The sequence below is a fragment of the Salmo trutta genome, chromosome 26 (genome assembly GCF_901001165.1).
Source record: "Salmo trutta chromosome 26, fSalTru1.1, whole genome shotgun sequence".
NCBI classification, from domain to species: domain Eukaryota; kingdom Metazoa; phylum Chordata; class Actinopteri; order Salmoniformes; family Salmonidae; genus Salmo; species Salmo trutta.
In genome coordinates, this window is record NC_042982.1 from 11167179 (window position 1) to 11192224 (window position 25046).

Consider the following 25046-nt stretch of genomic DNA (forward strand, 5'->3'; position numbering starts at 1 on the left):
TGTAACTGTTGTGAACAGACAAGCTGCCAACGGACCAGTCTCCTGTCATAGTGCTATCATATTAACATGAACTCCTGTCATGGTGTTATCATATTAACATGAACTCCTGTCATGGTGTTATCATATTAACATGAACTCCTGTCATGGTGTTATCATATTAACATGAACTCCTGTCATGGCGTTATCATATTAACATGAACTCCTGTCATGGCGTTATCATATTAACATGAACTCCTGTCATGGCGTTATCATATTAACATGAACTCCTGTCATGGCGTTATCATATTAACATGAACTCCTGTCATGGCGTTATCATATTAACATGAACTCCTGTCATGGCGTTATCATATTAACATGAACTCCTGTCATGGCGTTATCATATTAACATGAACTCCTGTCATGGCGTTATCATATTAACATGAACTCCTGTCATGGCGTTATCATATTAACATGAACTCCTGTCATGGCGTTATCATATTAACATGAACTCCTGTCATGGCGTTATCATATTAACATGAACTCCTGTCATGGCGTTATCATATTAACATGAACTCCTGTCATGGCGTTATCATATTAACATGAACTCCTGTCATGGCGTTATCATATTAACATGAACTCCTGTCATGGCGTTATCATATTAACATGAACTCCTGTCATGGCGTTATCATATTAACATGAACTCCTGTCATGGCGTTATCATATTAACATGAACTCCTGTCATGGCGTTATCATATTAACATGAACTCCTGTCATGGCGTTATCATATTAACATGAACTCCTGTCATGGCGTTATCATATTAACATGAACTCCTGTCATGGCGTTATCATATTAACATGAACTCCTGTCATGGTGTTATCATATTAACATGAACTCCTGTCATGGTGTTATCATATTAACATGAACTCCTGTCATGGTGTTATCATATTAACATGAACTCCTGTCATGGCGTTATCATATTAACATGAACTCGTGTCATGGTGTTATCATACTAACATGAACTCCTGTCATGGTGTTATCATATTAACATGAACTCCTGTCATGGTGTTATCATATTAACATGAACTCTATAGGGTTATTATTCTATCTACTTATTAGGACCATAAACGTCCATCCACAGTCTAAGTACAGTACGTTTTGATTTTATGCAATACAAAGGGGGGGGGGGGGGGGGGGGAATGTATCAATCTATTAAAAATGAGGAAGTAATAGGGTCTGTCAACATCCCACCCCTTTGACCCACCTGACACTCACATAGAGGGCAGTATTCATTAGGGCACACTATAGCAGAATGATTTGCAACAGTAAACGATAACAAGTGTTTCTTATTAGACAATTTCAGGTAGTCCGTCCCTGTTTCATTACATTTTCTTTCGTTTGGTGCCTAATGAATAAGACCCAGGTCTGTGAAGTGGACACAAACCCTATCCCCCAATCACAGGACCGTTTATTAACGCATGGCCTTCACACACAAACACAATTTATATTACCCTAGCACCACTGATGTGGTCGGTCAATGTAGCATTCCATTAAAAGTGTTTCTTTTTGTTTCTTGTTGTAAACGTGCACTGACTGCGAGTGCAGAGTGGCACCAGAGAGTAGTGAGTCTGTACTGTAGCTGTATCAGCACTGTAGAGCCCTGTTGTGCCACACAGACAGGCTCTTATTGAAGGAGCGCAGTGGGAAAGGGGATATGGGACGGTCGGAGGAGCAAGGCTGTCACAGCCAGGAGTAGGGTGCTCCTATTGACTACCTTCTCTGCACCTCCTCCTCCTCTCCCATACCTCCTACAGCCCAACTGGCCAATCAGGCTCTCATTTCTCCATGAGTGACAGCTGGATGATCCGCTGCAGCTCCTCCTCCTCTTGCCGTCGCCGTAGCTCGGCCTCTGCCTGGTCCCGCGCCGACAGCTCCATGGCCAGGCGGAGCTGCTGGTCGTAGCTACAGGCTGCGGGGGGCTTCTTGGTGGGCGTGTTACAGAGGCTGGCTGGAGGGCAAGGCCTGTGCTGAGGAGTCCTGGAGGAGAAGGGTGTGGGGGAGGAGACAATGGGGTTGGAAACCTGGTTATTGCATAAGGAGAATAGAGGAATTGACAGTGACAGTGGAAATGGTGGAAAAATATGGTGGGCCTAGATTTATTTTGACAGGACTTCATTTGAGTAAGAAAAAGGAGTTGTCATGTGCATGCACGCACGTCCGTATGTGTACATGCAAACACACACCAACACACACACACACACACACACACACACACACACACACACACAAACATATTTGTTTTACTATCCTTGTGAGGACTTCAAAATTGTAATTTCCCCTAACCCCTAACCTTAAACCCAAACCTAACCCCTAATTTTAACTCTAATTGTAACCCTAAACCTAACCTCTAATTGTAACCCTAAACCTAACCTCTAATTGTAACCCTAAACCTAACCTCTAATTGTAACCCTATACCTAATCTCTAATTGTAACCCTAAACCTAACCTCTAATTGTAACCCTAAACCTAACCTCTAATTGTAACCCTAAACCTAACCCCTAATTCTAACTCTAATTGTAACCCTAAACCTAACCCCTAATTCTAACTCTAATTGTAACCCTAAACCTAACCCCTAATTCTAACTCTAATTGTAACACTAAACCTAACCCCTAATTCTAACTCTAATTGTAACACTAAACCTAACCCCTGAGCCTAAAATAGCTTTTTTCCTTGTGAGGACCGGTCAAAATGTCCCCACTTGTCTGAATTTTATCCTTAGTAAAGGTTAGTAAAACCACACGCACACACACACAAAATTGTGCTAGTTTGAGTTGATGTAGCATGCAGTATACTGTTTCCAGAGAGGGCATACAGGAGAGAGGCAGATCTACGATATATCAGTGGGGGCCAGTCAGTCAGAGTGTATCTACTGTATGAGGTGGGGGCCAGTCAGTCAGTGTATCTACCATATGAGGTGGGGGCCAGTCACTCAGAGTGTATCTAGCGTATGAGGTGGGGGCCAGTCACTCAGAGTGTATCTACTGTATGAGGTGGGGGCCAGTCACTCAGAGTGTATCTACTGTATGAGGTGGGGGCCAGTCACTCAGAGTGTATCTACCGTATGAGGTGGGGGCCAGTCACTCACAGTGTATCTACCGTATGAGGTGGGGGCCAGTCACTCAGAGTGTATCTATTGTATGAGGTGGGGGCCAGTCACTCAGAGTGTATCTATTGTATGAGGTGCAGGCAAAGACAACAGTGTGTGCATGAATAGGAGTGAGTCAACAGTGACATTGTGTGCTGTGAACGCAGCCAGGAAGCTCTCTGGCCTCCAGTGTGCTGGAGAAGGGCGAGCCAAGGCTAAAGCAAACAAAGGCTGAGTAGGATAGCGAGTCGATTGCGGAGAAAGCGCAGACCTTTGCAGGCGACTGGGGTCACAGGGAAGAGTACGTGTGCTGGGCTTGCTGTTGGTCAGCGCCTCCCAGATAGTCACCTATACACACACCAGGAAGTAGACAGACAGAGTCAGAGAGATAGTCAGTCAACAAGACTTACCAAAGGCTCTTGTAGTTTCAATCTCAGTGTTGACACTGGATTATGGCCTAGGATACTGAGTCAACTGTTTGTCTAGCTAGCTGATAGGATAAACTTATACTACGCCTTTACAGTGTATCTGGTATTTGTAGATCTTTGCACAACTGTACACACTACTAATGCCATGTGCCTGTAGTTGATTAACATCCCGAATGAGCCCCCGAAATATGGTATTACTTTAGAGTTAAGGTTACGCGACTACCATACCTTATGTTCCACTTAGGAACGAAGAGGACTACCATCATACCATACTTCATGTTCATTAGGCACCAAATGGCAGGAAACAAACTAAAACGTGTAGGGACTACCTGGGCTTTCCCAGTAAGAAATGCTCATTTTCCTTTGCAAAAGGTTTTCCAACGTTTTTCTTTGTGTTCTTTAACAAAGACGAGCCAGGTTTTGTGATGGCAGTAAGCCCTATGAGGGGCCAGAGTGAGTCTGACCTGGTCGTACTCAGAGCCAGCCTCCAGCAGACTCTGTTGGATGGCAAACTGCAGCAGATCCTCCTCCTCATCACCACGCATGTTGTTGGCCCTCTGGTTGCCTCCCAGCACAGTGTAACCCTGAGGGGGCTCGAACACACACGGGGGAATCTCCCCTCCATGACACGACGCTGCATAGAGGGAGTGACACGGCACAGGAGTGATGGGATGTTATGGGTCATTCCTGAATTGCTGTGGCATTTGCATCCCTTGCCTTAGCAACAATGAAAAACACTTTCAAATGCCAAATAGTTACACATCATACATGTTTTGTTTATATTAACTGTTTATCAATGATACAACATAATGCAAGTAATTTATACTGCAAGACTTTATGTTTATGCATTGTTTAAAGTACTTAGAACAATTGGCTTGTCCAAGAGTTGTAGTGACATGTTTTTGGGATAGAGATAGCTTTCTATTATTTTGAATGGTAAAAGGTAAACTAAAGTATTTAATATATTGTAAGGGCCACTAAAAACAAAGGCTATTAAAATAAATTCAGTCATTATAAAGATACACAAGGAGCTTGAGTATTCCCTCCAGTGGCAAACGGAGGGGGAGGGGTTTATATTAAAGAAAAATGATTAGCCAATCACACCCTTTTAGAATGTCATTCATTTGAAGTGTCATTGGTGGTACTCAATTTAAATGAAGGGAAAATTACATTGTGAGTAAAAATATGAATCATATCACTTTAGTAAATTATTTTGTAAAGGTTAATTACTCATGAATGATAGGGGAAAAAAATACAACATTTCACCTATATAGACATACCCAAACATAATTATTATTCATGAGCTGGCCATAAACAATAACTGGTAATGCTGCATAGTTTTAGAAAGGTCTGGAACTCACCTTTCTGGTAATACTAGATATACATATCTGGGGTGTACTCACATTTGAGGACACAAGCTCAAGCACAGAGTAGAAATATTATGAAAATATGAAAACCATATATGATTTTTTTCCTATTCAACAGAAGTGGGGCAATAGAGCTTGAGATGACTGAAATGCTTTCTAAATATAGCTCCGCTGAGGGAGTGGAAAGGAGAGCAGACAGATGGGCCTTTTTGGTGCTATAAGGTACGGACCCTACGGCGTTAACGGAACACTTTGTACGCCAAAATGTCAGTCGGAACTAGTCCAGAACCATATGGGGGACTTAACATCTAAGAGTTAGATTTGAGCTGTAGTCTCCATTTAATAACATCCTCAGTTTCCTAAAATGTGTCATTGGTCGTGTTACCGTCATTGGTGTTACTGCTGCCATATTAGATGCATTTAGAATGGGAAAATGTAGCCAAAAATATTGAAATCAAAATGAGGTTCATATTTTTCCAAAATGTCATGCCCAAATCCCACCTCAATTCACAAACAACCCTCATGTTATGTTATTATGAGTCAAAGTGTTTCCTGTCCAACCAAGTCAAACACTGACTTTGTCCTGGTTGAGTCATGTGATCGGGAAACACTCCTGGCCCTATTTGTAGGGTAAAGATGGAGTGTATCACAGGAGGTTGGTGGCACCTTAATTGGGGAGGATGAGCTCGTGGTAATGGCTGGAGTGGAATGAGTGGAATGATATCAAATACATCAAACACCTGGTTTCCATGTGTTTGATGCCATTCCATTTTCTCTGTTCCAGCATTATTATGAGCCATCCTCCCCTCGGGGGAGGGTGTGTGTGTGTGTGTCTGTGTGTGTGTGTGTGTGTGTGTGTGTGTGTGTGTGTGTGTGTGTGTGTGTGTGTGTGTGTGTGTGTGTGTGTGTGTGTGTGTGTGTGTGTGTGCGCGCGCGCGCGTTTCTCACTCGTGGAGCTGGAGCTGGAGACACTAGAAGAATCACTGCCTGGGGAGGGGGTGTCTGTGTCAATCCTGGGGCTGCTGTCCTTCTGTCCGTCCACCTCCCCCTCCACCCGGTCCGGCCCCATCACAGACCCCTCCTCACACCTGTTCAGGTTCCCAAAGGTGATCCGGGCATTCAGGATGTGATAGATGGGAATTTCTGAGAAGACGAAGAGAAGTGAGAGAGATGTTTAGGATTTAGGATTATCACTGGATTCATAATTAACGTGCAATAGGTGTAAATATTCCAAACGTTAAAAGTTCTAAAGACCACATTTTGGGCAAATCCCGATGAAACATATTTGAGGCAGCATCTGAATGAATTTAAGGAGCAGCCAGAATGCCACCTCTGGCATAAGGACAGGTGGGTCAGCTTCAGTGGTGGAAAAAGTACCCAATTTTCATACTTGAGTAAAAGTAAAGATACCTTAATAGAAAATTACTCAAGTGAAAGTGAAAGTCACCCAGTAAAACACAAATTAAGTAAAAGTGAATATACTTAAGTATCAAAAGTAAAACAAAAAATCATTTCAAATTCCTTATATTCAGGAAACCATACGGTACAATTTTCTAGTTTTCTTAATTTACTGATAGCCAGGGGCACACTCCAACACTCAGACATCATTTAGAAATGAAGCGTGTGTTTAGTGAGTCCGCCAGATCAGTGACAGTAGAGATTATCAGGGATGTTCTCTTGATAAGTGTGTGAATTGGACCATTTTCCAGTCCATTGAAAATGTAATGAGTAATTTTGGGTGTCAGGGAAAATGTGTGGAGTAAAAAGTACATCATTTTCTTTAAGGATGTAGTGGAAAAGTAAACGTTGTCAAAAATATAAATAGTCAAGTAAAGTACAGATACCCCTAAAAAAACGACTTAAGTATTAGTATTTTCAAGTATTTTTACTTAAGCACTTTAAACCACTGATCTACTTTTGATAACCTTTCTCTCCACTCTCACTACCATGATGTGCCAGGTCTCTAGGATGCAGAGCAAACTATCTGGTTACGAGAGTGTCCTCTACTCCCTCACCGATCTTGACAGGGAAGCCGGGGGGCAGTCGCAGGGTAATGAAGTCCCTGAGCTTGGCGAAGAGGGCGTTGGAGATGGCCATGAGGTCAATGATGGGCGCCACCTGCTCCGCTAAGGACAGTGGATGGGACTCACACAGCCACAGCTTAGCCTTGAACCTGAGGAAACCGGGAAACATGTACGTATGTATATTATACAATGCACCTGACTCTTGTTCAGAAGGGGTCAACGTTGCAGAATGTTTGGAAACGTAAAATGAAGAGTAGTCCCTCCCTGTTGAATTTGTGTTCTGTTAAGTGCCTAATGAACAGTACTACAAACAGTACAATGCAGTAACGTGTCGCGCAGAAAGCATCTTTGTTGGTCACGGCAGGCATATTGACTGGAACTCTACTTCTATCTCATCCTAGAACATTTATCAAATCCTGAGAGAATATTTTTAGCCTTGTAATTTGTTGCACTGCAAAAGATCGGCTTCACCATTGACTCGGCAATCAACTGTTCTCAAAAGCACTGTGTGTGCAGAGTTTCTGTTCAGGCCATTCCATGTCTATTTTCAACCGACGAGATAATGTACTAGTAGCCTAGTGATCGAGCTGGGACATCATCTCACTGTTGTCTTGTCACAATCTATCCAATAACCAGCAGAATTCTAAACGGCTGTTGATGTGATATCCAGGTTCCTGGTCAATTACCACATCATACATAGATTGGATAGAAGGAAAACATGTACATGCATGGGCCAGAACCAAAACACTTGACAGGGCCAGAGACATACTGTAGACCGCATCCAAAATGGCACCCTATTCCCTATATAATGCACTACATTGGGTCCTGGTCAAAAGTAATGCACTATAAAGGGAATAGGGTGCCATTTGGGATGCATACATATTGTATGGTTCTGGACAGGGCTATTATAGCCAAGGGCCCCAGGCATAGAGGTTGTTATAAGGGCTGTGATGGCTGTCGCTGTCACCTCTGAGTCTTGGTGGTGAGTTGACAGGGGTGGCCAATATCCCGGGTGCCCAGGGGCAGGTTGGGACTGAAGTACTCCTCGGCTGTCAGGGCTGTGGGGTTGGTCACGGCAGGACTTGACATCTGAGTCACTAGGGCCTGTTGAGAGAAGGGGAGGGAGGGGGGGTATGGGGAGAGAGGAGAGGAGAGAGAGAGGGAGAGAGATATAGAGGAAGCGAGACAGAGTGAAAGAGATTGAGAGAGAGAGAGAGAGAGAGAGAGAGATAAAAGGAGGGAGGGTGAAGAAAGAGAGCGAAAGAGAGAGGGAGAAGGAAGGAGGGTTAAGACAGAGAAAGAAAGAGAGAGTGAGAGGATGAGAGGGGGATAAAGATTGTCAGCGGGTTTGCCAGCAGAAGCCAATTAAAATGGTCATCAATATTTGAGAGAGAAGAGAAGCCCAGGGACCTCTTCGCTCATATCAATAATTGCCAGCTATGTTGGCTTAGATTCACTGTAGCAATAAGGTCAAATCCACATACAATGATGAGGATTAGGATTGATGATTGTGATGAGGAGGATAATGATTTGGATAATGATGACTGTGACCACTAACCCCATTGTTGGGCCCCACGTGTTGCTCGGCGATCCCTAGGAAGTTCTGCAGGGGCGTCTTACCGCCTGAGGAAAAGGTCACATCAGTGGAACATCCATGAGAGGAACTCAGAACAAGTCTATGGCCATAGAAATAGGGTTAGTAGGAATGTTGGAATGTTGACCTGGTAGTGGAAGTGGGAATGTCTGTTCTACTAATACTACTTCTATGTCTGCAACACTAACCTAAGAATTCTCGACTGGTGTCTCTCATCAATTTTGCAGGGATAGAGATGGGGTAAGGGACTGGGGGAGTTGGGTTCTTGGAGGGAGGGATTTGAGAGGGAAGGGGCCGGTGATCAGAGCAGAGCACTTTGCTGGGTAGCCCAGGGAGGGAAAAACAAGGACAATAGTCTTCTCTGACCAAGGAAATTACTGTGGAAAATGCTTTAGGGCCACTTGTTGGAGCTTCAGTGCAATTATCCACATCAGAGCCTCTCAACAGGGGTGTGTCTATTAGTGCAAACCATAGCTAAATATTTTGCAACCCAAACAAGCGTTTCTTATTGGACAAGTTCAGGTTAGTCCTTCCCCGTTTCAGCCCGTTTTCTTCCATCTGATTCCTAGTGAACAGTTTATTTAGGGTTGTATCCTGACTTGAGATCAGCGCGCTCAACTCAAATCTTCGCACACGCTTATCTCAGCTCTGAATTGAGCCCTTTTACTGCATCTAAGCCAAGACGTGGAAGATTACCAGTAATGACTCAAAGGGGATTTTTACACAAATAGATAGAACAGCAAAGAGAGACACCTTTGGGCTTCGCCTTGAGTGGCTCACTGAGATGATCCGTTCTGGTTCGAGTGATCAGTTCCACATTGGAGGCTCCGTACACCTAACAGAGAAGACAAGGACAAGAAGAGTGTCATGGTTATGAGACTCTGGTTAAATAGCGCACTATATAGGGAAGAAGGTACCAATTGGGACGCACATTCGGTGACTGCTTTAGGTTAGTGATGTAGTAGGGAGGTGGGCTCACTGCTGAGTCTATGTATATCTGTATATTGATGGTGTTTTACTCTAGAACCAGCGCTCAGGGAACAGATTACATTATATACTGTACGTCTTGAACTTTAGAGTGTTTTAGGTCATTCGAGCAAAACCAAATTGAAAGCCAGGGATAGAAGATAGATTAATGACTCCATGTCTGTACCTTAGCCTCATACCCGTTCACCATCTCTGTCTTCTCACTGCGCCAGCCAAGGATGCCAGTCTTATTCCTGCCAGACAGACAGAGATAGCCAGACACAAAACAACAGGTCAGACTTCGAGATGGTCTTCTCCCTCCCTTCAATTCAGATTCATAAATGGATTATTGGCATGTCGAGCGTACCGCTGAAGCTACCAAAACGACAGAGGTGACACTCAGCAAGCAATAAATGATGATTACACATTCTCACCTCCCCCTCTCTCACTTTTTTTTAATCAAATCTGACCTGCATGAGAGTTGTGTCTGGTCTTGCCCTTAGTGACCCCCTCCCTCTCCTCTTCCTTCCTCTTCTCCTCCTCTCCTCTCCTCGTTCCCTTATCCCTCACTCACTATCATTGCTCTACTCCCTTTCTTTTTCATACCTACCTCTGCCCCTGCTCAATGCTAACCCTCTTTCTCTCGTTCCCTCCGTCTCTCACCTCTCAAAGGTGATGTTTTTGGTGTCTAGCTGGGTGGTGACCACGGGGGCAGAGAGGCGGGCTGCCACCTGCTCCTCGCTGGGCAGTAGTGCCCCCAGGAGGCCCAGGCCGGTAGTGCCCCGCCACGGCGAGGGAGACGTCAGAGAGGACACACACAGGGTCTCACAGAACACCAGCTGTCTGTCGTGGTCCACCTCCATCACCACCGCACTGGAGTCTGACGGATAGACAGAGAGGAGGAGTACTTAGAATGAGATTGAGAGAGCGAGGGGGGGTTAGAGAGAAAGATAGAGAGAAAGATGGGTTAGATAGAGAGAGAGGTTGGGTTAGAGAGACCGAGGAAGAGGAGGAGGATGGGTTAGAGACACTGATAAACGGATAGAAATGGATTTAGACAGAGATAGAGAGAAAGACGGGTTAGAGAGCGGGAGAGGAGGAAGATGTGAGAGTGATAGACAGAGAAAGAAATATGGATTTGGAGAGAGACTGAAAGATGGATGGATTAGAAAGACAGGTTAGAAAGAGACAGGAAGGGAGAGTAAGACAGGTTAGAAAGAGACAGGAAGGGAGAGAAAGACAGGTTAGAAAGAGACAGGAAGAGAGAGAAAGACGGGTTAGAAAGAGACAGACAGAGAGAGAGTAAGACAGGTTAGAAAGAGACAGGAAGAGAGAGAAAGACAGGTTAGAAAGAGACAGACAGAGAGTAACAGCGACATAGACAGAAAGGAGGAGGAACAGTTAAACTAAAGAGAGAGCACTAGAGGTAGGGAAGAGGAGGTTTAGACTGACATATGTAGGTGGAGAGTCGAGAGAGACTGAAAAGAAAGGTCATATAGACAGAGATGGAGTGAAACAGAAAGACGGAGGAGGAGGAGGAGCAGCATTTAAAAAGATGGAGGAGTCAATAAAAGACAGTGAGAGGAAGTTCTATCAAAACAAGATATGGAGAGTTCTGTCAGACAGTGACTAACATAATGATGACAGTGAGAGGGGGAAAGAAGGAAGGAAGGAAGTCCTGTGACAATAGAAAAGAGGACTCGACCACACATCCACACAGACTATCGCACACACAAACACACACGCACAAACATACACACCGGCCCCTGAACCCTGACCTTGACCCCGGAAGATGAAGCTTCGGTTTCCTCTCTGCCAGGTCATCTGATCAAAGCCCATGAGAGTGGTGTCTACACGCAGACACTGGCCACTCTTCCACACGCGGTACGTGTCACTGGGGCAGATACGAGACACCAGCGGCACTAAGAAAGAGAGAGAGAGCGAGAGAGAGATAGACAACCATAGAAATATAATTCCTAGAATGGGGGTCACTCCCATTGAAGTCAATGGCCCTGTGATGGGTGGACTGGTGGCCATTTTGAGTGTAATTTTTTTTATTGCCGTGATCTGGGGGTCTTAACCATTCTAGGGATTCTATTTCTATGGAGACAATGCAGACCCACAGAGAAAGGAAGTCTGTCACCATATACAATCAAGCAGGAAGGCATCATCCATATAGGTAAACATCTGAGGCAGATAACATTACTTATTATGACTTACCCCAGCTTGTAAACTCCCATTTCATCTCCACGTAAAAGTCCTGAGCCTTGAGCAAAAGAGAGAGAAAGAGAGAGAAATATAGACCCACAAATTCCAATTGGCTAAACTTAAACTCTTTAACATCCTTCTCAGCTCTGGCATCTTCCCCAATATTTGGAACCAAGGACTGACAACCCCAATCCACAAAAGTGGAGCCAAATTTGACCCCAATAACTACCTTGGGATATGTGTCAACAGCAACCTTGGGACAATCCTCTGCGTTATCATTTACAGCTTACTTGTACATTTCCTCAGTGAAAACAATGCACTGAGCAAATTTCAAATTGGCTTTATACCAAATTACCTTACGACAGAGTACGTATTCATCCTGCACAACCTAATTGACAAACAAACAAACCAAAACAAAGGCAAAGTCTTCTCGTGCTTTGTTGACTTCAAAAAAGCTTTTGACTCAATTTGGCATGAGGGTCTGCTATATAAATTGATGGAAAGTGGTGTTGGGGAAAAACATACGACATTACAAAATCCATGTACACAAACAACAAGTTTGCGGTTAAAATTGGCAAAAAATACACATTTCTTTTCACAAGGACATGGGGTGAGACAGTGATGCAGCTTGAGCCCCACCCTCTTCAACATATATATCAACGAATTGCCAAGGGCACTAGAACAGTCTGCAGAACCCGGCCTCACCCTACTAGAATCTGAAGTCAAATGTTTACTGTTTGCTTATGATCTGGTGCTTCTGTCCCCAACCAAGGAGGGCCAACAGCAGCACCTAGATCTTCTGCACAGATTCTGTCAGAATAAAATTTGACATACCAATTAGGATCTGGCTAAAAATACTTGAATCTGTTATAGAACCCATTGCCCTATGGTTGTGAGGTCTGGGGTCCGTTCACCAATTAAGAATTAACAAAATGGGACAAACACCAAATTGAGATGCATGCAGAATTCAGCAAAAATATCCTTCGTGTACAACGTAAACCACCAAATAATGCATGCAGAGCAGAATTAGGCAGAAACCCGCTAATTATCAAAATCCAGAAAAGAGCCTTTAAATTCTACAACCCAAGTAAGCGATTCCCAAACCTTTCCCAACAAAGCCATCACCTACAAAGAGATGAACCTGGAGAAGAGTCCCCTGAGCAAGCTGGTCCTGGGGCTCTGTTCTCAAATACAAACAGACCCCACAGAGCCCCAGGACAGCAACACAATTAGACCCAACCAAATCATGAAAAAACAAAATGTTTTACCTTTATTTAACTAGGCAAGTCAGTTAAGAACAAATTCTTATTTACAATGATTTCCTACCAGGGAACAGTGGGTTAACTGCCTTGTCTAGGGGCAGAATGACAGATTTTTACCTTGTCAGCTTGGGGATTCGTTCCAGCAACCTTTCGGTTACTGGCCCAACGCTCTAACCACTAGGCTACCTGCAGCCCCATAATTTCTTGACACACTGGAAAGAATTAACAAAAAAACTGAACAAACTAGAATCCTATTTGGCCCTAAACAGAGAGTACTTAATGGCAGAATACCTGACCACTGTGACTGACCCAAAATTAAGGAAAGCTTTGACTATGTACAGACTCAGTGAGCATAGCCTTGCTATTGAGAAAGGCCGCCGTGGGCAGACCTGGCTCTCAAGAGAAGACAGGCTATGTGCACACTGCCCACAAAATGAGGTGGAAACTGAGCTGCACTTCTTAACCTTCTGCCAAATGTATGACCATACTAGAGACACATATTTCCCTCAGATTACACAGACCCAAAAAGAATTTGAAAACAAATCCAATTTTGATAAACTCCCATATCTATTGGATTAAATACCACAGTGTGCCATCACAGCAGCAAGATTTGTGACCTGTTGCCACATGAAAAGGGTAACCAGTGAAGAACAAACACCATTGTAAATACAACCCATATTGATGTTTATTTATTTTCCCTTTTGTACTTTATCCATTTGCACATCGTTACAACACTGTATATATACATAATATGACATTTGAAATTGCTTGATTCTTTAAGAACTTGTGTGAGTTTAATATTTACTTTTCATTGTTCATTTCACTTGTATTTATCCATTTCACTTGTTTTGGCAATGTAAACATATGTTTCCCATGCCAATAAAGCCCCTTGAATTGAATTGAATTGAATTGAGAGAGAGAGAGAGAGAGAGAGAGAATGGAGAGACACCCATACAGAACAGGGACAAGAGAGTGAGAAAGGAAGACACCACAGAAAGAGAGTAATTTTGTTGGCGTGGCCAGGAACAAAGGACTGTAGCTGTTCCAATCCCAGGGCTGGTGGTGAGACAGATGTGGAGGGAGTGCAACGTTCTGGACTTGGGATGGAAAGAGAGAGGGGTGCGGAAAGGGGTCCACATCAATCATAAACTGTATCCGTACACATTGGATATCTGTATCCGTACACATTGGATATCTGTATCCGTACACATTGGATATCTGTATCCGTACACATTGGATATCTGTAATCAAAATATAGTGGCTATATCCAGGAAAGCCAAAGTTCCAAAAGCTGGGCCTAAAATAGTATATATTTTGCTGTGACTCTTATGTGGATGATGTAAACAAAAATATTTGTTGGTCTGATGTGATTAATAAGGGGCATCCAGACGCTGCACTTGATGAATTTATTAAATTGCTTCTTCCAATTACTGATTAACATGCACCTGTTAAGAGACTGACTGTTAGAACTGTTCAGGCTCCATGGATTGATGAGGGATTAAAAAACGGTATGGTTGAAAGAAATGGGGCAAAAGGAGTGGCTGATAAGTCTGGCTGCACTTCTGACTGGCTGACTTGCTGCAAATTGAGAAATTATGCAACTAAACTCAACAAAAAGAAAAAAGAAACTATTGTGAAGCCAAGATCGATGAACTTTGGAGTACTTTAAATATTACTAAATTATGGGCAGAAAGACAAATTCAACTCCATCTTTCATAGAATCAGATGGCTTATTCATCACAAAACCATTTGATGATGCCAGTTATTTGAATGATGACTTCATTGGCAACGTGGGAAACCTTAGACAGGAAATGCCAACAACGAACAGTGAACCACTGTATTCATGAATAAAAAAACGAAAAAGTTAGTGTGGGAAAGGGACATATATTTTCTACAAACCTCCTGGCATTGACAACTTAGATGGGAAGCTACTGAAGATGGTAGCTGACTCAATAGCCACTCCTATCTATCATATCTTTAATCTGAGTCTAGAGGAAAAGGTGTTTGTCCTCGGGCCTGGAGGGAAGCCAGTGTCATACATAAAGTAGCCTTTACGGGTTCTATCAGCTTGCTGCCAGCTCTTAGCAAACTGTTGGAAAAAATGATGTTTGACCAAATACAATGCTATTTCTCTGTAAACAAATTGACAACAGACTTTCAGCATGCTTATAGAGAAGGGCACTCAACATGTACTGCAATGACACACATGACTGACGATTGATTGAAAGAAATTGATCAGAAGATTGTGGGAGCTGTACCGTTAGATTTCATTGCAGCCTTTGATATTATTGACCATAACGTGTTGTTGAGAAAACACACAGTACCAGTCTGTAATGGGTCCTATGTGTGGCTGGTGTAGAGAGTCTGGCGCAGGACAGCAGATATGAGTAATCAACGTACTTTTACTCAAAATGTCAAATATACAAAGTAACAAATACATGCACACCATGACAGACCGAAAATACAATAAACAATCACTCACAAAAACCCATGGGGGAACAGAGGGTTAAATAATGAAACAGTAATTGTGGGATTGAAATCTGGTGTGTAAAACAAAGACAAAACAAATGGAAAATGAAAAGTGGATCGACGGTGGCTAGAAGGCCGGTGACGTCGACCGTCGAACGCCGCCTGAACAAGGAGAGGGACCGACTTCGGCGGAAGTCGTGACACAGTCAAAAGTTTGGACACACCTACTCATTCAAGGATTTTTCTTTATTTGTACTATTTTTCTACATTGTAGAATAATGGGGAAGACATCAGAACTATTAAATAACACATATGGAATCATGTAGTAACCAAAGAAGTGTTAAACAAATGAACATATATTTTTTATTAACATATATTTTATATATTAGCCACCCTTTGCCTTGATGACAGTTTTGCACACTCTTGGCATTCTCTCAACCAGCTTCATGAGGTAGTCACCTGGAATGCATTTAAATTAACAGGTGTGCCTTGTTAAAAGTTAATTTGTGAAATGTCTTTCCTTCTTAATGCGTTTGAGCCAATCAGTTGTGTTGTGACAAGGTAGGGGGGTATACAGAAGATAGCCCTATTTGGAAAAGACCAAGTCCATATTATGGCAAGAACAGCTCAGATAAACAAAGAGAAATTACAGTCCATCATTACTTTAAGACATGAAGGTCAGTCAACTCGGAAAATGTCAACAACTTTGAAAGTTTCTTTAAGTGCAGTCGCAAAAACCATCAAGCGCTATGATGAAACTGGCTCTCATGAGGACCGCCACAGGAAAGGAAGACCCAGAGTTACCTATGCTGCAGAGGATAAGTTCATTAGAGTTAACAGCCTTAGAAATTGCAGCCCAAATAAATGGTTCACAGAGTTCAAGTAACAGACACATCTCAATATAAACTGTTCAGAGGAGACTGCGTGAATCAGGCCTTCATGGTCAAATTGCTGCAAAGAAACCACTACTAAAGAACTCCAATAAGGCCAAGAAACACGAGCAATGGATATTAGACAGGTGGAAATCTGTGCTTTGGTCTGATGAGATCAAATTTGAGATTTTTGGTTCCATCCGTCGTGTCTTTGTGAGACGCAGAGTAGGTGAACGGATGATCTCCGCGTGTGTGGTTCCCACCGTGAAGCATGGAGGAGGAGGTGGGATAGTGTGGGGGTGCTTTGCTGGTGACACTGTCTCTGATTTAGTTAGAATTCAAGGCACACTTAACCAGCATGGCTGCCACAGCATTCCGCAGCGATATGCCAACCAATCTAGTTTGTGCTAAGTGGGGCTATAATTTATTTTTCAACAGGACAATTACCCAACACACCTCCAGGCTGTGCAAGGGCTATTTGACCAAGAAGGAGAGTGATGGAGTTTTGGATCAGATGACTTGGCCTCCACAATCACCCGACCTCAACCCAATTGAGATGGTTTGGGAGGAGTTGGACCGCAGAGTGAAGGGAAAGCAGCCAACAAGTGTTCAGCATATGTGGGAATACCTTCAAGTGTGTTGGAAGAATATTCCAGGTGAGGCTGGTTGTGAGAATGTCAAGAGTGTGCAAAGCTGTCATAAAGGCAAAGGGTGGTTACGTTGAATAATCTCAAATATAAAAAATAAACAGGCTCAAAATTGCCAGAAACAAAGACTTTCTTCTGAAACTCGGCTGTCTATTCTTGTTCTGAGAAATGAAGGCTATTCCATGCGAGAAATTGCCAAGAAACTGAAGATCTCGTACAACGCTGTGTACTGCTCCCTTCACAGAACAGCGCAAACTGGCTCTAACCAGAATAGAAAGAGGAGTGGGAGGCCCCAGTGCACAACTGAGCAAAAGGACAAGTGCATTAGTGTCTAGTTTGAGAAACAAACACCTCACAAGTCCTCAACTGGCAGCTTCATTAAATAGTACCTGCAAAACACCAGTCTCAATGTCAACAGTGAAGAGGCGACTCCGGGATGCTGGCCTTCTAGGCAGAGTTCCTCTGTCCAGTGTCTGTGTTCTTTTGCCCATCTTAATCTTTTATTGTTATTGGCCAGTCCGAGATATGGCTTTTTCTTTGCAACTCTACAACTCCTAATAACATACCAAATACCACAAATAAACAATAGGAGGGATGTGGCTCAGGGAGAGGAGCGATCTGGCAGCAGATACTGCAGTTTGATGACTGTCTAGCTACAGTAAAGCAGTGGTTGTGTGGCTGAATTGTGTTTTTAAATGGTCAATTAAATCAAAGAAAACAGTAAGGGGTGGTTAACTGGACACAGATCCAGGACTAGGCTTAATCTGTGTCCGGGAACCGCCCCTTAGACTAGCTGGGAACTAGTGCACTGTAAAAAAAAACATATATACACCCACAAATCTAATTGTTTCAGCTAATTACTATAAAGTCAGTGGTTCCACAACCTTTTTTTTTTGTTTACTCAACTTTTCTGTCCAAGTGTTCTCCGAAAAATTAAAAATGTTGCCCAAACATGAGAATTTGTGTTTGCTCAACTTGTCTCATATGTTCATTAATTATTATTTGGGCATCTTAACTAAGAAAGGCTGTGCAACTGGTTACACACAGTGCTTTTCTGGTTACACACAGTGTTTTCAATGTACATATTTGACAAACGTTATTACACTGTGCATGTTTATTTATACAGTAGTTATTATTCAACATGTCCTCACCTGGGATTTGAACTCACAACCTCTTGGTTCATGGCATTCTGATCTTCCTGCTACTCCACCATGTCTGTTGTCAATTATCACTTAATCTGACTATTCTCTCATCATTGATTTGATGTACTTATTCAATCAACCACAAAAAACATCTATATAGTTATCTAATGTTGGTGAGGCATATTTTTATGTTTTAATGTTACTCCTTAATCATTATGATAAATAAATAAAAAATGATTGAGTGTACTTTTAACAGAGCTAAGATGTACTTTGAAGTGCAAGTGTAGCAATACAGGTGAAATCAGCTTTTGACGCGAACATGGTGTGGCGTAGCAGGAATGCTGTGAATCAAGAGTTTGTCAGTTCAAATCCCAGGTGAGGAAATGTTGAATATGAATTACTGCATAAATGAACATGCACAACTTCAACATGTGTCAAATATGTAAGTTCAAAACAATGTATGTTGAAAGCACAGTGTGCGTGTAACTGGTTCCACAGCCTTTTTTTTAGGAAAGATGCCGAGTAGTCATTTCTAGTTGAATGAAAATGAGACAATTTGAGCAAACACATCATTTTAAGTTGACTGAATTTCTGCCTACATTTTCTCATGTTGGAGCTAGGTTTGGGCCAACTAAAAGTTCTGGGTATCACTTTGACCGAAAAGTTGAGTAAACAAAAAAAAGGCTGTGGAACCAGTTACTTAATAATATTTAGTTGAAACAGCTTGATACTTTTTTTTACAGTATGGTTCAATAAGACTAGTGCTAACACAAAATATATCTACAAGTGTTTCCTAAATGTCCGTAGTTGCTCTGTACTTGTGTTCGGTGTCAGCGCCTCTCACCTGGTGCAGTCTCTCCAGGAGGACAGGGATTCCCGCCAGTCTCTTAGTGGCCCGCTGGTAGTCACGGTAATGCAGAACTAGGCGCACCAGCTCTGGGTCTCGCGTGCTGACTGCTTCCTGGAGCACTATGGGAGAGAGAAAGAAAATCTTCACCTTACATATAGACACACACTAAGTGGCCAATTTATTAGGTACACCACCGCGTTCACAAAAATGGTTCGCAACTACAGACAGTGGTCACGTGGCCGTGGCTTGCTATACAAAGCTGTTTGATTGAACGTTAGAATGGGCAAAACTAGTTTGCTAAGCAACTTTGAGCGTGGTAGACTTGTCGGTGGCAGGTGCGCCGGTTCCAGTATCTCAGAAATGGCCGGCCTCCTGGGCTTTTCCCGCACGGCAGTGTCTTGGGTTTACCAAGAGTGGTACAACAAACAAAAAACATCCAGTCAGCGGCAGTCCTGTGGGTGAAAACAGCTTGATGAGAGAGGTCGAAGGAGACTGGAAAGAATGGTCCAAGCTAACAGGCGGGCCAGACAGGCAAATAATGGCGCAGTACAACAGTGGCGTGCAGAACGGCATCGCATGAACGCACAACTCGTCGGTCCTTGTCACGGATGGCCTATTGCAGCAGACGACTACACCAGGTTTCTCTCCTATCAGCTAAAAACAAGAAGAAGCGACTCCAGTGGGCACTCGATCACCAACACTGGATAATTGAGGAGTGGGAAAACATTGCCTGGTCCGACGAATCCCGGTTCCTGTTACGTCATGCTGACGGCAGTCAGGATTTGGCGTAAGCAGCATGAGTCCATGGCCCCATCCTGCCTGGTGTCAACGGTACAGGCTGGTGGCAGTGGTGTAATGGTGTGAGGAATGTTTGATACCCTTGATACCAATTGAGCCATGTTTCCATGCCCTGAAGAATTCAGGCTGTTCGACCCGGTACTAGATGGGTGTACCTAATAAACTATCTAGTGAGTGTATGCTGTGCTGTGCTGTGCTGCTCTGAACTATGCTGTGTTATACAGCATAGCAACTTTTTTTGGGCTCCGAGTGGCACAGTGGTTGAAGGCACTGCTTCTCAGTGCAAGAGGCGTCACTGCAGTCCCTGGTTTAAATCCAGGCTGCATCACATCCGGCCATGATTGGGAGTCCTATAGGGCGGTGCACAATTGGCCCAGTGTCGTCCGGGTTTGGCCGGGGTAGGCCATCATTGTAAATAAGAATTTGTTCTTAACTGACTTGCCTAGTTAAATAAAATGTTAAAAAATACACTGTACTATACTATACTATACAGGTCCCTTCCCAGTGCCCAGGCCACAATCAACTCTCAGGAAACTCTGACTAACCTACCAAATCAAATTCAATTTCATTTTAAATTATCAATAAGTGCATTTAAAAGCAAGTGTGCCTAATTACTTGATTAGATCTATCCACAACGGCCATTTGGCTCACCATCAATCCACAAACAAATGGTTCCTATTTGTAGAATCCAATCCCCTCAATCTATTTCTATAGAGATTCTATACAGTATTTCCTTCCAGCCTTTAATGGTGAGTCACTATTAGACTCCTCCTAGCCAATTTATCTACGTATGCTTTCACAGTACACATGCCTGTTGTGTTCTATGGATGATTCTGCCCCCCAAAAATATTTCCACTTGAGGGATGATAAAGTTTTCTACCGATACTAGTACTACTCCTACTGCTACTAGTACTACTACTACTATTACTACTACCACTATTACTATCAGTACTACTAGTACTACTCCTACTACTACAAATTCTACTACTTCTATTACTACTACCATTATTACTGTTAGTACTACTCCTACTGCTACTACTACTAATACTACTACTTGTATTACTATCAGTACTACTAGTACTACTCCTACTGCTACTACTACTTCTATTACTACTACCACTATTACTATCAGTACTACTAGTACTAATCCTACTGCTACTAATACTACTACTTCTATTACTACTACCACTATTACTATCAGTACTACTACTCCTACTCCTACCCCTCTCTGTCTCACCCGTCCATCCGTTGCGGTTCTCCTTGCTGACGTCGGCACCATGTTGGAGGAGCAGGCGGGCACAGTCCAGGTGACCCAGAGTGACAGCCAGGTGGAGGGGGCTCCGACCCCGGGGGTCCAGGGTCTCCACATCCACCTGAGGGGGGAAAAGGAGAGGAGAGAAGTGGGTCCATTGTATGGCATGGTGCTCATCTGGCAAGAAGAGAGAGATAAAAATAGAGAGAGAGAGAGGGTGGAGGAGGTGTGGAGGAGAGAGTGATGGAAGGAGAAGAGACAGGTGATAATTGAGCTATCACATCCTCACATGACCGGTTTGCCAGTGTTCTAGATGGGTCGGCTTTATTTAGTGAGTTACACTGCAAGTGTCTCGGTGTAACGTCTCTGTCATTCTCTAGAGTTGATCTCTCTCTCTCTCTGTCTCTGTCTCTTCCTGCCTCAGTTCTGATACAGTAGCTATCTCAGTCTAGTAGCCTACTGCAGTGTGTTTGATGTAGTCTCTCTGCTCTGCAGTCTAGTTGGTCTAAATAAACAAGTCTCTATGTCTATAAATCTGATCTCTGGCCTGTGATTAAACAAAGTTCATTTGAGCTCCTGGCAGGATCCAAGGTCAAGAATAAACCAACCACATGCTGGCATCCTAATGAGGGAGGGTGATAGAGGACGACTGGGGCTACGTCCCAAATGGCACATTATTCCTTCGATTGTGGTCTACTTTTGGCCAGAGCCCTGTGGTGGCGCTGGTCAAAGTAGTGTACTATAAAGGGAATAGAGTGCCGTTTGGGATGCACACAAGGAGCCGCACCGAGGAATCAGAATCTGCCTAACTGGCAGATGTGGAAAATGTGTCGATGAAATGATAGCGCGTGGAAATGGATGGATAAAGCTTGCTGTTGTGAGGGGAGGAGCGGTTGTAACAGTGAATAAGCGGAATTGCTTTATGGTACACTTCCATCCGAGCTTTGCGTCTATTCATATTTGCATTGAAAATGTTTCAGAATCACAAAGCACACACAGTGTTGTGTTGTGCGAGGGCTTGTGTTTTGGTTCACGTGTGCCTCAGTGCAGGTCAGTGCAGCCCTGACGGTTGGTGTTGGTGTTTCCAGTGTACTTTGCAGTGTGTTATTGTCGAGTGTGTTGTACAGTATATCAGAGGGATGATGCGGGGTTGTTTTTCACCAGGAGCAGCCTCCCTCCTCCCACGTGGAGCCTCCTCATCTCCCCTGCTGCTCTCACTCTCTCTCCAGGGGCCTCCCCGGGGCCACGCCCTGCTCTGTAATTAGCAAGCCCAGCATTAGCATTAGTGATGCCACCGCTTGATCGTAAGCAACAACTGGGGCTCCTAATCCCAAAGGGGGGGTAGGGGGACGCTGGAGAGAAGAAGAGGAATGGAACGGAAGAAAAACAGAAGGAGGAATCCACACAGGCACTGTCGGAGGTGAAGGGTGAGGTGTGGAGGGAATAGAGGGAGGGAATAGAGGTGTATCGCTATAGCAACCAAGGGATGAGAAGAAGAGGTGGGAGAGAGGGAGAAGGAGGAGGAAGGTGTGTTGTGCGTTGGAGCAGACAGGGTTGGTTGAGTGGCAGCAACTGCTCTGTGAAATAGAGAGGGTGGTGGTGGCGTAGGCTGTGTGTGTACTGAATAATGGGTAGTGAGTGATTGATGTCAGAGTAGCTTTGTAGGGCCCTCCAAGTGGCCCTGGGGATGACACTGAGGAAAGAAGGAGAGAAAGAGGGAAAGAGAGAGCAAGAGAGAGAATGGAAGGCAGGAAGGAAGGAAGGAAGGAAGGAAGGAAGGAAGGAAGGAAGGAAGGAAGGAAGGCAGGCAGGCAGGCAGGCAGGCAGGCAGGAAGGCAGGAAGGAAGGCAGGAAGGAAGGAAGATAAGAAAGATGGAGTGACACTGGCAGATAACAGTGAAAAGTACATAAACAGTAAGAGCAAAGCAGCAAGAAATGGTGGTAGTATTCTGATTATTTAAAGGGGACTATTGTAACGATTGTTGTCTAACTAGGCTCGTTACAACCTCTGCAAGTGTGTTGGACCAGTGGTTCGCAAAATTGACTACAGGCTGGGAGGCCCGGGTTCAAAAGCCACAAGGCGAGTTGCACTGTCACCATTCGCAACAATATTTAAGTGATAATGCCCGAGAAGCTGGTGTTTGGAGGATATATTGGCACAGGTGTTAGGCCCGAGATGAAGTTCGAGGGCATTATCACCAGCTTCGAGGGCATTACACTTTTATACAACGGTTACCAACATATTCAAATAATGATTTATATATTTGAATTAAAAACGTTATTTTGATGAATTCATTCATACAAATTCATCCTTCCACAAGATATAGTCCCGACACAAATCTAGGGTTGCTTCCCAGGCCGGCTGGTCGTTTGTTCTATCGGTTCAGTTGCCAGAGACATGACTCTTTAAGTCTTTTTGTTCTATATCTATGGTCGTTCATTCTAAATGTTCTATTGCCATACTGGCTGGCAACGTTCTTATCCCTTGATTGCTAGCTAGCCAACTACGGCTAACTTACAGTCACGTCAAACAGTGCAGCCAGAATAACAACAAAGTAGCTGCATTTGCATTTGCATTTGTTTAAGCTGTTTTCTAGTGACATTTATTTAGATACATCCACAACAATGAGCTGATGATGTGTGATTTCGCCTGGCGTAGAAAATGTGCTCTCTCGTCAGGACACTGTTGTTCAGAGGAGCTAACCAACAACACAGCTAACACAATCACTTCAAGCTGAAGATGGAAAGACTGCAAACTAGCTGCATTTTGTTTCATTTGACCTGTTTTCTATACAGTATATCCATAAAAATGATGCTGATTCATGATTTTGACTGGCTGACAAAAGCTGCCTGCCTGTCTCGTCACGACTCCCGACACGTTCATTACTATGAGACAGCAGGAGATTGAATTTGTATATTGAAACAATGTTGCAAATGTCGTCGAGAAAGACAGCAAGGATTATACAAATCTCCGCTGTTGAAAACTAAATGTTAGTCTAAAAGAAATGTGAGATAATGTCTAGATGCTTTTATAGTGAAGATCAAGTTTATAAATTGCCTGGCTGGGCTGATAAGACAGTGGATTGTGAAGTCAGATAGAACAGAGTAAATAGGCATTTTAACGTCATAGATTAATCGGTGGTAACTTGTGGAATAGACACCGGCTGGAATGTGGTTTTAACCAATCAGAATTCAGGATTAGACCCACCCGTTGTATAAAGCTAATTAAGTATGAGAGTATAGAGCCTTCTAAGAAGGCTTGACTGTGAGGCGGAGAGGTGTGGTAAGTAAGGGAGAGAATAGAGAGGGGGTGTTCAGGAAACTCCTATTGTTTAAGACAACTGGCCCCCATTGACCCAGTCTGATGTTATTTTTACACCATTGAGACACTCAAATAGAAACACAACAGCAGCCACTTTCCCGCACAAACAAACACGCAATCACAAGTCCTCTCTCTCTATCCGTTCAGTAAAATGACATTTAAAAAATATATATATTAAAAAAGGAAACCACTCTTGACAATAACACTCTTATAACATTATTGGTCAGTTACGGTATAGAACTGACACGCTAAACCAATACACTCAAATGTAACACTTTTCTGCTGTGGTACACAGACACATGTCACCTCCGAGTCCACACATTAACCCTGAAACACAGTGGCACACTTACTCATTCACATGTGAACAGTGTGGTTCTGACCAACAAACAGCCCACAAATAGAGCCCCACTATCTAACACACAAACACGTGCAGACCCACACTCACAGGCCAGGCATTAGCTAAAGTCTCAGTACAGGTGCTGATTTAGGATCAGTTTAGCCTTTTAGATCGTAATGAATACTATGAAATACACCTGGGGGGGACCTTACCCCAGATCAGCACTCCTACTCTGAGGCACTTACAGAATCAACTGGCCCAGGTAGTTATAGTGAGGACATTATGTCATACTTCCCATTCTCTCTGCTCATCCTCATCACCCACTGACTGCCTCGTAGTGCCTGCTCTCTCACTTTCTCATTGGCTCCATCCTTGGCTCCATCCATC

General features: G+C 43.5%; 1 protein-coding gene across 1 annotated transcript in view; it reads right to left on the minus strand.

Annotated features, from left to right (window-relative positions):
* Positions 1–1364: 1364 nt before the first annotated feature.
* The window catches only part of LOC115163117 (ankyrin repeat domain-containing protein 13B), a 29449-nt gene continuing 5767 nt past the window's right edge, over positions 1365–25046 (minus strand). Inside the window, exons 2-15 of the mRNA XM_029714739.1 lie at positions 20986–21121; positions 18945–19069; positions 11721–11766; positions 11279–11422; positions 10164–10380; positions 9688–9754; positions 9288–9369; positions 8499–8563; positions 7908–8044; positions 6932–7089; positions 5865–6059; positions 4014–4183; positions 3393–3469; positions 1365–2014 (exon numbers count right to left, since the gene is read on the minus strand). Of these exons, the coding sequence (XP_029570599.1) occupies positions 1813–2014; positions 3393–3469; positions 4014–4183; positions 5865–6059; positions 6932–7089; positions 7908–8044; positions 8499–8563; positions 9288–9369; positions 9688–9754; positions 10164–10380; positions 11279–11422; positions 11721–11766; positions 18945–19069; positions 20986–21121 (1821 nt within the window). The 3' untranslated portion in view covers positions 1365–1812. The remainder of the gene's footprint in view (positions 2015–3392; positions 3470–4013; positions 4184–5864; positions 6060–6931; positions 7090–7907; positions 8045–8498; positions 8564–9287; positions 9370–9687; positions 9755–10163; positions 10381–11278; positions 11423–11720; positions 11767–18944; positions 19070–20985; positions 21122–25046) is intronic.